This window comes from Rattus norvegicus, chromosome 2 (genome assembly GCF_021556685.1).
Source record: "Rattus norvegicus strain SHRSP/BbbUtx chromosome 2, alternate assembly SHRSP_T2T, whole genome shotgun sequence".
Taxonomy (NCBI): Eukaryota; Metazoa; Chordata; class Mammalia; order Rodentia; family Muridae; genus Rattus; species Rattus norvegicus.
The window spans coordinates 139,215,728-139,227,084 of NC_141535.1; the positions used below are offsets into that span (position 1 = coordinate 139,215,728).

At 43.1% G+C, this 11,357-nt stretch overlaps 1 protein-coding gene across 1 annotated transcript; it reads right to left on the minus strand.

Annotated features, from left to right (window-relative positions):
* Positions 1-786: 786 nt before the first annotated feature.
* On the minus strand, positions 787-8,959 carry Ufm1 (ubiquitin-fold modifier 1). Its single transcript, NM_001126080.2, is given in 6 exon segments — positions 787-2,646; positions 3,856-3,888; positions 5,257-5,296; positions 6,105-6,162; positions 8,739-8,795; positions 8,874-8,959. Coding segments are annotated over 6 exon segments (258 nt in total). The 5' UTR covers positions 8,876-8,959; the 3' UTR covers positions 787-2,578.
* Between the last annotated feature and the right edge of the window lie 2,398 nt (positions 8,960-11,357).

Here is an 11,357-nt window from a genome sequence, read left to right on the forward strand (position 1 = left end):
GACAAGTATGCGCATAGTTTTACCTAGCTTTATAAATAGCCTTGGGAACAGTAAGGACCTGGGATTGGTCCTTTATATATATTGGTGCTCCCAATCTACAAATGCTTGGAACCTTTTGGGCAAAGACATACAGCAGCTTAAAATAACATTTGTGTGTTATGTGTCACAGTGTGAATGTGGAAGGTCATTTCTCTTCTTCCACCATGCAGGTCCCAGGGACAAAATTCAGGTTATTGTAAGGGACCACCTTTATTGGCTGCACCAACCCTTTATTTAGCTCTTTTCCTTCAAATAACAACCAAACTTAAGAAATAAAGCATCTAAAACCCACTGACTTGGATCATGGACAGTTTCCCAGGAGTGACCAACTGTTAGTATCTTCTTTCTTTGTGCTGTTAGATGACTCCAGAATCAAGCAGCTTAAGGGAATGCCCAAGATGCCAGGGTACTTTGGCCTTCACCTGCAATCCTACTCTCAAGTGTGGAAAGGCCGTCATGGTGCCTACGCTAAGCAGCATATGCAGCCCCCAGTCTTGCTTACAGGGGTCCTCATGCCTAATGAGTGAGAACCCGAGGGATGACTTCAGAAGTCAGGACTTTGAATTTCCTAGTTTCACTCTGGAGACTATCCAGGACTGGGACTGCCTGAAGTTCTCCTCTTCCAATTAACAGATTAACATTTAGAAATATAATTATTTTTATGACTTACCTTTTATCTTTGCATTTTCAAAAACAGTATTAATAAACTGGTTAGTAAGTCTGATAGCAAAATAATGGTAGCTATGATTTACGGTATAACAAAATGTATTTTCCTGAGGTATTAATTATAGACATTAAAATTAAATACAATGCCTAAAATGTTCTGAACTTACAGATCACATTTAATAACAAATTACCTAGTTTTTGAGTAAAATATTTTCAAGACTATGTATTTTCAAATTAAAGAACTGGTTTGTTAGGTAAATCATTTCATACTGTAAGTCTGTATAAACAGTACTGACAAGCAGAATTTTGTGCTAAAGGCAGAATGGAAGAAATTTAATAGAAGCAGAATTAGGTGGCAAATATTTTTAAATGTCTGGTTAGCAGAGGCCTAATATAAGGAATAAGGTCTCCAGGCACTGGACATAACCATAAAAACCCAGTAAACATGAGCTGCGTATTGCTACATAATTCAGAACCCCAGTACCTGCAAACCTGTAGATAAGGACAATTCCTTCCTACTAAGACAGCCCCATGATAAGGAATATGAGACACAAGATAAAAACTGGTCCTGAAGACATTATCAATGAACTTAGTATTTATTGAGAACTTGTACTTCTACCTCTAGGGAGACCCCTCACCTCCAAAGAGTTCCCCTACTAAAGCAGAGCTGCCTAGTTCTCCCTCAGTCAGCATTTGATCCATCTTGAAACATGTGCCAGCTGTGGATTTCCTGTGTAAAGGCAAATAGTTATCGTGGGAGGGGATTGGCTCACATCTGGGTGTCTGCATGAGGTCAGAGGATGACTCTGGGGAGTTGGTAATCTCCTTCACTCTGGCACTTGAACTCAGGCTGTCACCCCTACCAAGCCCCCTTCACCATCCTTGTAGATTGCTCCCCTGAGTTTTGATGTGTAATGCAATTGCCTTCTGACCCTGTGCCCAGTCTTCTCCCTTTCACACGTTTCCACCCCTGCCACAGCTCCATCCTGACTTTGGATACTGCCAGCCTCCTGCTCCCCCTCACTTCCTCTGCTCTCTGGCAAAAGCCTGGCTTTGCTTCCCTGGTTCTTTATCCACGTGTGACTAATGCTAACAGCTTCTTTAAAGTTTCCTCTTCATTAAGGGACACCCCATCAACACTTCAGATCATCTCTGCAACAATACTTTTGGATGCTGCTCAAAAATAAAATCTTCAAAAATAATGGTTTAAGGACTTCTGTCTTAAAGCTTTATTCTTTATCAAGGAATTCATAATATAGCTAAGGGTGCTCCTGTGGTACTGTCAGCTCCCACCATGACACTTGATTTCACAGGGTCACTATTGTTGAAGCTATCCGATGCACAACAGCAACTTACAATGGTTAGATTCCATAATTCAATGTTTGGTTTTATATAAATTTAACTGTTCATTCAAATACCTATTAAGTTCATCACAAATTATATAATTTAAAAGTCTAACTAAGAGATGCTGTCAAGCCAAATGCTTCTATGATCAATTATCCTTTTAAATTTCAAAATTAGAAGATACATATGATTCTGTGAATTTTAATTTTTCCAAATGCTCCTGAAAAGAATTAGCAGACTCATCCTCCAGTTTTGCTGTTTTTGTTTTAAAGCACAGTCCATTTGTCACAGAGGTACTCTCTTCTGGTGAGGCAGCAGTCACCACGGTGTGACCTGTGGTGTGGTACCCTCCACTCAAAGGCATTCTCTCTTCCCATGAAAAAATGAACAGGAAGGGACAAGCGTCAAGGTTCCCTGTTCCGCTGATTCTCGGTGCTTCCATTGTGCTGTGAATGCCTGATTTCAATTGTACAGCAACAACAAATCCCAGTGTTCATTCTGAGAGGCTGTGCATTCCAAGAAGCATACATTAGCAGCTCCCAACTCGGTCTCGAGGAATGAGCCGCAGCTCTGAGCCGTGCTTCAGAAAAACGTTTCCTACACAATAAACAAAAACGCAATGTCAGGCGTCTAAAGAGGACAAGTAACATTGTCACCCAGCAAATTAAGGCAGAGAGGATGTCCCAGTGTCAACACGGAAGCTCTGCCCCCACTTCTCTCCCACCCTCACAGATCAACAAATGTTCAAATGGCACACCAGCCACTGGCAAGCCAGAGCAACATCAATCAATGGTGCCACCATAGGAAAACAGTGAGTACAAGGGCAGCGGAGGCCACTGAGATATTCTGATACTCCTCGGGCTTGGTCGCCTGATGGTATTATAATCAAGCTAAAGGGCAACACATGAGTAAGCAAAAATTTTAAACTAACATAAACCAACAAAAACTTACAGAATAAAAAAAAAAAAAATAAAACCATCTACTCCCAGATTGCACAGGATTAGTAATATAGTGCCTCACAGTTTTCCATAAATAAGACTTTCAATTTAAAGTATATACTCAAGAGGATTGATGGTGACAACAATAACCTGCCACTGTAAGTCACTCTTCACAGTCTAGATCTATGACTTCCAGTGGCCGATAACTTTTATAACTCGGAATCTTCCCAATACAATTGTTTAAAAGACAAGTACTGTTCCAGAATGAAGCTATATTAAATTGCACAGCTTCAAAGCATCACAATTGGAGTAGCAGCCCAAAGCACACATCTGGGGAACGGCAGTCTTCCCACAGGCTGAGAGCACCTTTACTAATATAAAGCACATGTACCCCACCAGCAGGCCAGGACGCCAACACTTCATGCTAGTTATGTTCCCACAACTCTCCTGGGATCGCAGCCTTTGAGATGTCAGTGTCTGTAGCTATTTAAAGAGTGGCTGGCAGCTAGCACTCTTTTTTGGCACTTTCTGGATGCTACCCATGAAATATCCAGACTTGAAGCAGCTCACTGGCTATGACAGAATCACATTAAGAGGAGGGGCAGTTAGAACCTGGCACAGTCTCAGCTTCTGACTTCTTTGTTATACACATTAATACTTTAAATTCCTAAACCATTACTAATCAGGCTTACATTTACATGTGGTGAAAGCCAGAGAACATTAACATATATAAATGAAACCAATTATCAATGAGTTAGAAGGAGACTGCTACATGAGAAGCTTTACACAGCTGTGTCTTTTGAAAAATCCCGTCTAGTTGAAATGAATAAAACATTCAGCTTCGATGGGCAGACAAGCAGACACTCACCAGCAGTCTGTGCAGGATTAATTCCTATTCCATCTGAAAAAGAAATTACAAACCATCTAAGTTATTTCTAAAGCTACAACAATTTTACAGTAACGAGACACTGCGGCTATGGGCACAGGCGAAGGCTGAGCAGCTTTAGCCCCAGAACCCAGACAACAATCTCTCAGGTCAGCACCTGTCTGCAGGCACCAACCATGAGCACGTGTCATACACGCCTCAGGAGAAGACAAAAGATACAGCAGGATTTAGCAGAGCCACCGTATCTGGCATGAATTCCAGAGTGATGGCACCTACGTTTTAAAGAAGTCTTTTGTCACTGACTGTTATCTGAGGTTTGGGGGTTACTCATGTATCTGAGAATTGCTTAGGTGATGGGTCTTTTAAGACAACCTCTAGATCAGATAATAAGCTTTGGTATGTGGAAATTAACTTGCTAAAGGTGCCTTTTAAGGAACAATAAAGAGAGCGTCTAGGCAGCTCAGTTCCTCAGAGACTGATCCCCCTGCTGTTGAGAAGCTGAGGACGCAGTGGCCCCTTTCTTCCATCAACTGTCTGTCCTGTGTAACCCAGAACACCAACCAAAAGCTCCTAAGTGCAATGGCTCTCACACTTCTACAGAAGACAGTGTTTTCCATCCCACTTTACTAACCTAGCAAGCAGGACCACTCCTTGTTCGAGAGACAAACACCTCATACCACTAGTCATTTCCACTGCGGGTGGTAGGCAATCTCCAAGATGAGAGAGACCCAGGTTATTTTGTTCATGTTCTAGTGACACTCTGAGTGTTGTAAACATTCCCACTAGAAAATCTTTAACTTTCTAGAAAATTAACCACCCTTTTTCAATGTGACAACACACAGAAGAAGAAATCCAGTCATACCTAATCACGTTGAGCTACTGCCCCCTTCCCTCCCCTCCCCTAGGTGGAACGCCCTACACAGGACACTTCCCATCTGCAGCAGTTTATACACAGACATGGACACGTACTCCTCTCACAGCTCACTCACTGTTTACTACCACATAAGACCAGTCGCACTGGAATTTGTACCAGTGCTCCGAGGCATTCAAATGTTTTTTAACTGAATATATTTAAATAGGAAAACACTGCAAGCCTGCCAACCAGCAGTCTATTAGTACATTTATTCATTATAGGGCAGTCACACTCCTGCTTAACTTTCTATACTCTAAAGTGCTTTCTGAGACAACTTTATATATGTATATCTTGCCTGTAGTATTAATCTAGAGGGAGAGATAGATATACTAGATAGTCTGAAGCTTCCCACACTCATTATATACAGTGGCCTCCATGCAAAGTTCACCATTAATGTAACGTTTCTGTTAATATACACTAGGGGCTATGGGAACTGCCTCTAGCATTTAAGATTACAAGTGAATTCTTACCATTAGTAATAATCGCACTTGTAGCAGCAGGAACTTTAAACTAAAAGGGAGAAAAGAAAAAAAATAAATGCCAATATAGTCCCAAGGAAACATGAAAGACAGAATGAGATCCCAGCCCCTATTACCACTCTGTAAGTCTAGAGTCCGACAGCCTGTTAGGAAGGGACATCCTAAGAGCAGGGTTACTGGAGTCCATAGCAGTGTGAGAGCTCTGGTTAGACACAGCTTGGGTAAGCACGCAGCACAGGGACTCAGTCTCAGTATGGGGCTGAGTGGAGGAGGAGCACAGAGCGGAGGTATTTGCTTTACACCATGTAGGTGACTCACACCACCACTACGTCAGAAAGCTGAAGGTTCCCGAATCATAGCCTGGTGCCACTGGCCCACATCACCCTACACTTCCAAGAGCTGTGCCTACTGATGCTTTGTAAACAATTCTGATAATTCGAGGTAGAACACTCTCAATTCTTAAAAACAGAAAATACCAACATGTTTTTAAACATTTAGACATTTCAAAACAAGCAATTTTTACCAAAAGTACACACATGTACTTAGTATGCCCAATCCAAGTGGGTATAATAATCAGCTCTTAAAAACAAACTGGTACAATTAAATTCTACACTTTTCATTTGCTGCATTAAACAGATGTGCCAACTTACTCAAGTCACTGTTTCCTAACTAGAAGATAGATTAACTTTTCCTGGGCTGTGACTCCTTTAGCATGAGCCCAGTAATGAACGACAGGAAAATGAGGGAAAGGAAGGGCACAGCTCATGCAAATTCACAAGAGACAAAAGCCAGAGATACACTAAACACACCCATAAGACGCTGTTCGAACCCACACTTACCTCTTCTGCTGCAAACTTTAGCACAGCTGTGAAAGGTGTGCTTTCAGGAACGCTGAGGCTGCAACACGGAGAGAAGAATTTCACAAAGTTCATTTCATTGCAGATGGGCAACATTTGTTTGGGGCTGTGAAAGTTGTCTGTTTTCAAGGCAGCATTCCATGCACTGATGCGAAACAAGACACTAGGAAAGCAGAGTCCAGACAAGGGACCAAAGCTCCGTGTGAAAACCAACACCCTGCACGCAGAGTTCCGCCTTCTCTTTGTGTTTCCTGTGTTTAAGGTTTATTGTATGTTATGTGTATGTGTCTCCGTCTTTGTGTGTACACATGTGTAGAGGTGCTCAGAGGCCAGAAGAGGGCATCAGATCCTTTGGAACTGGAGTCACTGCCAGTTGTGAGCCATCATGTGGGTGTTAGGAACTGAACCTGAGTCCTCTACAAAAGTAGCTTGTGCTCTTAAACCACCAAGCCATGGCTCCATCCAGGTAGATACAAGTGCAGACCATGGGCAGACATTAAGACGAATTTTCTCTCTTCTTAAAGACAGGGTGTCAGGCTAGCCTCCAACCCAGAGAATTCTGCTTGCCTCTGCCTCACAAATGCTGGGATTGCAGGCATGCCTGTGTGCCCAGGGGGAGATGGCTGTCAGCAAGGCCAACTTCTCCATATCCTCAGTCTATTTTATTGCCTCTCATCTAAGTTTAAAAACAACAACAACAACAACAACAACAACAACAACAACAACAACAACAAAGTGTTAAGTACAAAACTCAGACACTTCTCAAGCAGAGAAACTACTTCTCTTTAAGCTTTCCTATGTGTCATCACATAACCCATTCATGTCTTATCTATCACAGAACTTTGTAGGGCTAAGCCCGGATTCCTCTTCAAGAGTCACACCATATAGTACTGACTTTCATACGTGCAAATGAATTGTTTGTGCTAGCATCTTTCCTTCCAAATGTAACTGAATAACTAAAGTGGGCATCTTGTTTTCCTTTCCTTCATTTTCTTTTTGGGCTTAGTGGGGCAAAGAATAACAAGAAATTTTCTGATAGTCATTTGTTTAAATACAAAGGTTTTGGTAGTATTCTGCAGGTACTCAAGAACATCAACAGAGTGCCCACACGTGTGCGCACAGCTACACATGCATTAAACGTACACAGCACTGAAGAACTGACAAAGCTCATTCAGCTGCAGTGTAGTTCCTGGAACAGTCAATGCTCCAGGAGTACTGATAGTGGCACTGTCCTACTGTCCCTTCCCGTTCCTCCTCACTTCTTTCCAGAGCACTTTCACCCACTACTGAGCATAAGCCAGTGCAGTGGGGCACACCAACAACCAGAGAAACTGCCCTGACTAACCTACTTTAATCCTGAGCAAAACTAACAGGCAGACTGTAGAAAGAGGCTTTCCCCACAGTAGCTATATTCTTTAAGGTAAAGGTATGGGAGATGTTCATAGGCGTTCCATGAAAATGAGAGAAGTCCCCTCTGACTTCATTTGAATGGTGGGAATAAAACAATACTTTCTGAGGATAGGAAAATAAGAAAATTTGGGCGAGTATAGTAGAGTGCCAGTCATGAGTGGTTGGTTTGTTTTCCCCCAATAAAACTCATCAACCAGAGCTATTGTAATTTTCTTCAGGAACAGTGCAGAGAACACAAATTTGGTGTTTCATCAAGCAAAATACTCCAAGCGGGAGAGGTGGCTATCAGATTCCAGGAAGCTTGCAAAAGAATGATTTAAAAAGGCAAACCATAGTTTCATCTGCACAAGAAATGAGTGAGTATAGTACTAGGGAGGCAACCGAGACAGATTAAAAAAGCCACTTGGTAAGCAATTAAACGAGTTATTGTAGAAGAGATACTGCAGTAAAGCATCTAGAGGAAGAGAATATGGCCATCTGAAAACGACAGTTTAAAGAATGAGCCCTTACTGGAGAGGCAGGGTATAAGGAGACCATCTTAGAGATGGAAGGGTAAGGGAACCACAAGCCATGAAGCTGAATGAATCACAGGTGGGAAGTCACAGAAGACGATGACACCTGGCATCAGGTCACTTAGCTAGGCTTTGGTACCACCAAACGAGTCATGAATAAAAAAATCTATGGAAATCCCGGTGTTTTGCCAATTAGCATAGGTCTTCCAGCTGCACTAACTCAAAAAAGGTCTACTTAAAAATCATAATATGATCGAGATGGGTAACCCGTGTTAACCATCTGCTGAACTGCTCAAGTATAAGGGCGGGCCCAACAAGAACACATGGCCCTACAACTTGCTAAACACTTTTCATGAAGGCCCAAGTTAGTATGGCTTGGGGTTCAGCGCTTAACGCATCCAGTTATTGAGTCTATACACAACAAAACAACAACAAAAATACCTGAAGTTAACAGTGTTAGATTTGAACCCGTCAAAAGTTCAGACTTAGGAAGTCCTCACTAACTTCCGGTAACAGCTGGTCCAAGTAAAGACCTTTAAAATTAAGGAAAAGGGTTCCATCCTTGCCCAATGTTCTTTCCATTGCACCTGCCCACTGCGAGGGGCACTGGCTTTCAGCAGAAATGCTGCACCCCTCCTTCTGTCCCCTTCTGTCCCTCCAGGCCCAGCCGGCTCCAGCCTTGCCTGTCACTCACACTTTGTACGGTAGCCGCGGGTCCGACGTCAGCGTGATTTTAAAGGACACCTTCGACCTGTGGGAGAGAACAAGAAGTCATTACTGTCGAGTTCGGCCACGGAGTCAAGGCCGGGACGCGGGGACTGACACTTACATGGTGGAACCGCCTGGTACTCAAACCGCGAACAGCCGCCCGCCTAGCTTCCTTGATGGCAAGCAGCGGGGTCCTTCGCGGCCCACGTCGCCCTCCAGCGCGGCTATCTACAGAGCGCCTGAAAATTATGCCGGAGTTCACAGGCTACAGAAAGTCGCTAGCCCACAGTTAGAAATTTCATTCTGAATGTTTATCTATCAAGGTGAGGTATAAATGATAGATAAAGAATACATTTCTACTTTTGATTGTTTATTGACACATTTTTAGACAGGCATTACAATACAGGCCAAACAGAGTGGCCGCTAGGTCCCCACTGGCTGGTTACGGCGGAAGTAGGGGCTGAGTCGAAGCTGGACGTGGCGGCGGAACTGGGGGCGGGACTCAAGACCGGAGCGGATGAGGAAGCATTGCTGAGTTGCTAAGCAACCTACCTGCTTGCACAGATTTCTATTAGAGAGAAGGTGGACTCAACTGCTTTAATTAACGGCATTCTTTGATCTTTCGAACATTTTTGTTAATACTATTTACATTCGCTTTAACCTTATAGTTTTCTTCTCATACTTCACACTTCGCCGCCGACGTTTTAATCATTTCAAAAGAAAGTTATCACGATAGAATTATGCTGAGATTCCTGTTAGGGCCCAGAAGAAAAATCTTTTATCTTGGAGGTGTTGGAGGAAAAAAAAATCATCACTACACCCCGTAGTTCTTGTTGTGGCCACATAGAATTTAACTCTAAGGCAAGGTTGCCAATCAGGTACCTTTATTCAGCTTACCTACAGACCTTGAGCACTTGTGTTCGCCAGGCACTAAACCAAAAGCTGTGGCCCCGAGGAAATCAGACATATGTCCTTTAGAATCTGTCAGTTCCTTGTTATTCTTATAGTGAGAGGGGAAAGCTGCCTTTAATCTTTATCACAACGTAAACACCAAGATAAAATAAGCTTTCCATCTCACAATAACTAAGCCTTTTAAAAGAAATAATGCATGAGTAGATGAAACCAAAAATAGGCACTGAATCAACAGGAAGATCCAGTCAGCCTATAGATAACTGGTAGGTTCTTCATGAGAAATAATGATAGGTAAGAAGCTCCCCTGGGAATATTGGAACTACATCTCATCTTTCCTGCAATTCTGTAGTTAGATGGTCTCCCATAATGTTTTCTCCCAAAGTTGAGAATTCTGGTGCTGACTGTAAGTAGTGCTCCAATATTCTCCCGCTGTATGTCTCTCAGTGAATCCAAGAGATATATACCGACTTGTCGATATGGAGATCGAGCGCTGTGTCTTCTAACAGCTAAAGCTGCAGAGTTAACGTTCATGACTAAAGAGTTGTCTGTGAAGACAAAATTACCAAAGGCGGGCACCTGTCTACCTGCTGCCTTCTATTTAAATAGCACAAAGTTAGAGTACAAATTTCAGTCTGTTTCTAAGAGGACCTGTTATATATTTTAAATAAAATTTGCATCGTGTTACCTAGTTTGGTTTCTGCTCAAGTATGGAGCCATGTTACAAAATGCCACCGTAAGCATTAAATGTGGGATGGAAAGGTGTCCTGACAGTCTGGGTCCAAGGAATACCACAAAGTCACACTGCACAACAAACCTCACCCAAGAGATTTATCAGGAGGGGAAAACCCTGGGCCGGAAGTGTATGTGTGTGGGGGAGGTGTGCGGGGGGGGGGGGGGGGTGGGGGTGGCGACGGCCTCTGTTAGGATGAGTAGCGGAACTGGGCAAAACACAGGGTTTTTTAATATAGGGTTTCTTGAGGGGAGATGGAGCAGAGCTTTGCAGGGTGGCCTATGGTTGGAGGAATTGTGTGGCTTGATCTTTGGGCAAGCTCAGGAGTTTATTAATATTTTTATTTTTCTGTAGAGCAGGCCTAGCTCTTCTTCCTCAGGGCTGGGAATGACAGCTAAGGCCAATAGGGAAATCTAGGTGCTGGGCCTGGCCTTTCTCTGAGGAAAGGGCTTTCTCTGGGGAAAGGGCTTACAAAGCATTTGTGAGCACAGCAGGGAAAGCCCTCCTGCCACTCAAGGTGGCACGAATAGCCAACAAACATTCTTTGTTCAGAGTTTCTGCTATTTGTATACACCATACAGTGAGAACATGATTCAACCCTAATGTGACTTCAAAACTCAGTTGCTGGGGCTACTTCAAAAATACCGGACTGCATCAAAATAAAAAGTAAAGACACTGTATTCTCCCCCCACCCCCAGTTCCAAAGAAACACTGGGACAGGCTTGCTGCAGGCGGTTTTGGAGCAGATTGTGGGAGGGGCATATATGAGTGTCCTTCCAAGACTCCACCTCTCTCCTAACCGAAACAAGCTGCTGATTTAACTTCCCTAAATTATGTATGTATCAGTTGTTTCTTCTGCCATATCCCATATTCGACTCTAAATTCTGCAGTCGGCTTCTCCACCTCCTCTAACCATTTGTTTCTTTCACCTACTGGCTAAGTGTCCTCTCTTGTCCTCTTGGG